The sequence below is a fragment of the Mastomys coucha genome, unplaced genomic scaffold (genome assembly GCF_008632895.1).
Source record: "Mastomys coucha isolate ucsf_1 unplaced genomic scaffold, UCSF_Mcou_1 pScaffold16, whole genome shotgun sequence".
NCBI lineage: Eukaryota > Metazoa > Chordata > Mammalia > Rodentia > Muridae > Mastomys > Mastomys coucha.
Genome location: NW_022196898.1, coordinates 25,168,730 through 25,174,901, shown reverse-complemented (window position 1 = coordinate 25,174,901; position 6,172 = coordinate 25,168,730). Strand labels below are relative to the sequence as shown.

General features: G+C 38.9%; 1 protein-coding gene across 2 annotated transcripts in view; it reads left to right on the top strand.

Annotated features, from left to right (window-relative positions):
* Golim4 (golgi integral membrane protein 4) overlaps nt 1-5,435 on the top strand; it is a 78,800-nt gene extending 73,365 nt beyond the window's left edge. For both annotated transcript variants that reach the window (XM_031374115.1, XM_031374114.1), the window contains 2 exons: nt 3,139-3,210; nt 3,599-5,435. In XM_031374115.1, the coding sequence (XP_031229975.1) occupies nt 3,139-3,210; nt 3,599-3,745 (219 nt within the window). In that variant the 3' untranslated portion in view covers nt 3,746-5,435. The remainder of the gene's footprint in view (nt 1-3,138; nt 3,211-3,598) is intronic.
* Nucleotides 5,436-6,172: the final 737 nt, after the last annotated feature.

Below are 6,172 nucleotides of genomic sequence, written 5' to 3'. Positions count from 1 at the left end.
TAAAAATACTTACTGTGATATTCCTGCCATATTGCCAGCATTCTAGATGTTTTATCTACTTTTTGAGTGAGAGACATTATTACATAACTAAAAAGTCTTAGGTATTTTGAAGTGTTTAAATGTTGAAAATGGTTTAAATGAGTTCATGTACAATTTGAATACTTTCATGACTCTGGTACGGTAAAAGAAGCAGATTAATAAGAATATTCTCAGAGAGAAGTAAAAGGTTACTGGCACACATTCTGTAGCCAGAGGAGCACACATGTGACAGCCAATGTGACCTGGTCACATGATCAAAATGTCAAGAAAGTTCTCTAGGGCTGAGGGCGTGGCACAGCTGGTAGAGTTCATAGCCAACAAGTAGGAAGCTTATAGTTCTGTTGCAAGCAACATGTAAGCTGGGCGTGGTCGTGCAGTTATAGTCCTAGTACTTTTGGGAATAGAGACAGGAGGGTCAGAGGTTCAAGATTGTTCTCAGCTACATGGTGAATTTGAACCCATCCGGGGATATGAGACTCTACTAGGGAGGAAAAAGGGAAGGAGGGAGAGAGAGTGAAGAGCAGCTTTGAAATGGGCACAGCTTGGTGCCAGCTTTCCTGGAATGTTAAGGCAGGCTGTTGTGGAAGATGGTAAATGATCAAGGTGAACTTCTGACCTGATGCTAATAGCTTAAGCATATAATGAAGCTGAGAAACACAGTATCATCTGTTCTTATTTAGTAATGTAATTAAGATGAGCTGGTGTTACTTTGGTCTCAAACACTATAAATGCATTTCTATTATATTTGTAAGAGTTTATTGTCTCCATGGCTAGAATATTGTAGAATATCATTTTTTGATTCCCCAAATGAAAGACCCATTTAAATCATCAGTTCCCAACTCTAATTAAAATGACAACTGGGACATAAGCTAGAATTTCTACAATAGATCCAACGAGTAGAGAAAGGGAAAAACATTCTTAGAAAGGTTGTTATCTCTGCAGCCAGACATACTTAACTAGCATCCATTGCAGTTCTGGAAATAGTGTCTTCCTGTCTCAGCTGTGACCAAGAGTCTCCTTGAGAAGTTCATGAAAAGTACAAATACCTAGATCAAAGCTGCCCTGGAGGAAATTGGATCTTATCTTTCAAAGGCCCTGGAAATCCAAGCCCTTCAAAAGCTCTCCCTTCTTCCAAGTGGTTAGTGATATTTTGGGAACCTCTGTTTTGACAAATAGTCCTAGGGAAAACAGCTGGGGATGGAGTTTGCAGAGTGTCTTCTCTCGAACCTGTGTGAGTGGTTCCACCCATTTGCTAAACATTTTCTCACTAAGTACTTAAAAGGATCCACAACTCGAAGACCACTTCTCCCCCAGCCCACACATAAACACCAGGGGCTGTGGACTTTTTATTCAACAAGGATGTTTTAAGCATAAGAAGTCTGAGTTTCAGAGAGGAGGTCGGTTAGTTTTTCAGACTCACATTAATTTATAATTTATTCTTGGACTCAGCTTACCCACGCCTGGCATAAGGTTGATGTTGTTGAGTGTTTTTAGGAATTGGAAGTGTAGAGTTAAGATGGGAGAGTTCTTGGTGGAAATTAATGTAGAAAAGTGATAGAAACAGAAAGTCACCATGCTGTAACCCTTAAATATAACAACTGACTTATGACATAGTCATTAACTGGGAGGTGGCAGACTGGCATCTTTAATCCCAGCTCTCAGGTGTCAGAGGCAGGTAAATCTCTGTGAGTTTGAGGCCAGACTATTGAGTGAGTTCCAGGACAGCCAGGGCTACAGAGAGAGACTCAGTGTTGATAAAAACAAAAACACACAAACAAACAAACAAGACATAGTCATTATAAATGATGTCACTGCATGAGAAGAAGTCAGGGACCATTCCCGTGGGGTGACTAGACAGACCATCTGCAGTAACTCACTAAACACAGCCTTACTGTGTCTTCAGGGCAAACTTGTCCAGGGGGCAAGCCGACAAGAAGGTAACAGGCCACTGGCCTGGCTTCGGGTTTTTTGTTTCTTTGTTTGTTTGTTTTGTTTTTCTCACTTTCAATTTCCACTCACCTTTACTACTCTCTTCACACCCGCCTATTTCTTCAGTTCTGTAGGTCCCAATACACCTCAGCTGTACATCTGCTACAAATATGTAGGGGGAGGGGAGCTAGGTCCAGCCTGTGCATGCTCTTTGGTTGATGGTTTAGTCTCTGTGAGCCTCCATGGGCCCAGGTTAGTTGACTCTGTAGGTCTTCCTGTGGTGTCCCTGACCCCTCTTCCACAAGACTCCTCAAGCTCCTCTGAGTTTCTCCTGCTCTTTTAGAGGTCCTTAGTTCAGTTCCCAGCAACCACTTGGTGGCTCACAACCATCTGTAGTGGGATCTGGTGCCCTCTTCTGGCTTGCAGCAGTACATGCAAGCATAACACTATATAATGCGTATACAGCACATAAGAGGCTGTTTTGTCTTTCTAGGACTTCCATCCTGTCTGACATATAGATGTCTGGAACTCTCACATTTGGAAGAGGAGATACAACAGTTTGTAAACAGAGCTGCGTCTCTATCTGTTGACTTTGTAGAATTAATTCATACCCAAACAAATAAGAAATTCAAATCTAGGTGTCTTCCTTTGAAAATCATATTGATTGTAACAATTTTCTTAATTGTTTGACAGTTTCGTATATTTGTATAATGAATTTTAATCGCGTTCTCTCCACTACCCTTCCCCATGTTCCTCCCCCATCCAACTTCCTTTCCTTCTGGACACTTCTTTTCAACACATCTTCTTCCTACTCTCATGTCTTCCTTTTGACTGTGGCCCACTGACTCAGATTAGAGCTCTTTGCCTAACCATGTGTGGGAGGTAATTTACCAGAGCAAAGGCATCTTCTTGGTGGCTACATCACTGAAGAAAATGACACCTGTTCCTTCAACAGTCAGGAACTGCCAATAATTTCTATAGCAGCATATCACATATTTCTTCACGTCTAGTTGACAAGTCAAAATTTTGACTTTCATCATTCTTCAACTTTAATTTTAGTTCCTTTTTTGTAAAGATGTTCTATTTTGAATTAATATCTTAGAAATTGGAGTATTTCATTGCAAGTATTTAAATGGAAAAGCGGCACTCAGTCTTTGTGGTTTGTTTTAGGTTCAGGAAGATCTGACTGAAGAGAAGAAACGGGAATTAGAGCATAATGCTGAAGAGACCTATGGTGAAAATGTATGTTTATTTCCTTGCACATGTGCATGTGTGTGCAATTGTGCCTAGCTAGTATATATGTGTGTGCATGGGCCACAATTTGTGTGGTTGCCTATAGCAATCTAGAATGTCACATTTACACATATAAATCACACACATGCACACAGACAGGGACCGACAATATATTCCCTGCATCTCTCAGACAATGCCAAAGTTATCAGGCCTACCTTGAATTTAGAAAAGTTATGCTAACTAGAAAATTGAGGCTGCAGCAGTGTTGCTTATGAGATCATTTTTCTTCACATCTTTTATTCCTCCAAAATGAGTTACATTGCATCCTTTGTTAAAAGAGATTATCAATCATGAACTCTGTACTCCCTCTTAGTTATTATTTTCTTTTATCTTTTAGCCTGATGATAAGAATAATGATGGTGAAGAACAAGGCGTTCACAATGGGGTGCATCCCAAAGGAAGGCAGGAGCATTATGAGGAGGAGGAAGATGAAGAAGACGGGGCCGCTATTGCTGAGAAATCACATCGCAGAGCTGAAATGTAACTGGACCCAGTTTCTAGACTGTGCTCAGCCAACAATTTCTTTCAAGCTGCTCTAAGACAAATCCCGCCTACTGAATTCTAGAGTATTTAATTACATACAAAAGTAAAGGTTTAGACTTTTTTAACTTTTTTATTAGAAATGCTATACGTTTATATGAATATATTTTGATACCTTAGGTGAGAACTTCTTTTATAGTCAAGTTAAACATGGACAAGAAGACAAACAGTAAGACTTGCCTTCAGGTCTGGATCTCATTTCTCAGCGATGGTAGGGTGATGTCCTTGACTTTTGTGCATGTCTCAGCTCAGTACCATTTTGTTTTTTGGCTTCCAGGTAGTCTACACTTTATCTCAGATAAAATGCAAGATATAGAAAAATGGTGTATGGAAAAACACAGTGCAAATATCAAGGGAATGGCTGATGGCCTGGGCTGGTGGCCTAGTGGCTGTTCTGGCAGGTTCAGCTCTGAAAGGATGTCACTACTGCAGGGTGTTGGCAAATGAGAGCCATCTGCACCGTTGACATGCAATTGGAAAGCTTTGTGTGTGTGCGTGTGTGTGTGTGTGTGTGTGTGTGTGTGTGTGTGTGTGTGTTTATGTGTGTCAGAACAAAGACATTGTTTTTCAAACTTTCAGGTCACTTAGAAGAATACATAGCAATGCTTAAAATCACAGCTGTCTTGCTTGAGATGAATCAAGTATGAAAGCTGAATAATATTAATACTTCTGTGAAAGTACCATGGATTCAGTCCTGTTAGAGAGGCCAAAGGAGCTGACATACTTAGAAATAGATGTAGTATGTGTGATGATGCTTCCTGGGTGAACTCCCAGTCTCCATCATTTCTCCTCTAAAGTCTCCTAGTTATCTGCTTGCTCATCAGTATCCACTTTCTACAGCCTATGTTCCTCTCTTATGCTCTGTGCCTTGGTCTGTAACCATCTGGTTCACAGTTATGGATAGGAAAGCATGCAAAGCCACAGTTTAATAGAATTATTTTTCAGACTAGATGGTGAAATATCGATAGCACTATGATAGGACCCCTCCCTTAGCAGCTTTACTATTTACCCAGAATTGCCCTGCCTTTGCCTATGTATGAGGCATTCTAATGGCTATAAATAATAATACATCCTTTAAAAGAAAACTCAAACTGGAAGTTTTTCCCTGAAATGAGTACATATTTTAGTTTAGATCGTTGATATTGTTAAATACATTGAACTGGGCCACAGCTAATCTGTGTGTGGTACTTTCAAAATAATAAAAGCAAATTTCATTTTCTAGTATTATCATATGAGTGTAATTTTAGTTTCTAATAACCATAATCATGTATGGTTTTGATTTTCCCAGCTGAGCAATTGTGTATGTATGCATAGAAATGTTCTGTTCAAATTTAGTTTGGATTTCCAGTAACCATAAATCAAATCTCATCTTTATGTATAAATGCCCCATATGTAATGTAAAATGTATTATATTGTATATAAATTCTCAGAATACAATTATTTTGGCAAATTAGTTTGTATTTTTAATGTCCCTTTGCCATATTTAATTATTTGAAACTTGGGTAATAATCAATAAACCTATAAAAAGTTAAGGGTAAGCCTTTAAAAGCATATAATTTCTTAGTGGTTTGTGATCTATGGTTTTTCCTTATAGGACAATTTAAATTAATGAATTATTAAATGCCTTTCCCAAACTGCTTTATTTTTCTTTTTTTTTCTGCTTTGATTGACACTTGACTTCTCATCATCAAACCCTTTTCTTGAAGAAGCTAATAATTTTCATTGTCTTTAATGTCTAGAAATAAGAAATTGAGCTAGAAAAATATATAAAATTATGAGAGTCATATCCACAATTTAAATGTAAATTTGGCCATTAAAGCAACAATCACAAACCATTCTAGAATATTTTTCTAACACCTTGTTAAAAGAACATTCTAGGAGGAACTAAATCAGACCTAGTTTCCATTAGTGACCAGAATAGATGTAAATGATCACAAATTCATCTTGCCAATTATTCTATAACTTTTGGTTGGCCAGAAGTCAGAGGGGAGCTGGGGAGATGATTCAGTTCAGTGCTTGCTTTACAAGCATGAGGACTTGAGTTATATCCCTAGGACCCACCCACACAGCCAGATGCATCTATCATCTTAGCATTGGGAACATGTAAGCAAGAGGATCGCTGGGGCTCAGTGTAGCTGAATCAGTGAGGTCCAGGTTCAGAGAGAGACCCTACTTCAAAAAAATAAGAGACTGATAAGTGAAGATACCTGATGTGTGTGGATTTCCGGCCTCCACATCCATAGAAGTCAATGTATTTCCTGCCTGTGATTTATTAGAAGGAACAGAAAGCACTCAGTTTGGCATGTGTGCTGTATAGCACAAAGGAGCACACATATAATGACTGGTATCTGCAAGAGTGGTCAGACAAGAT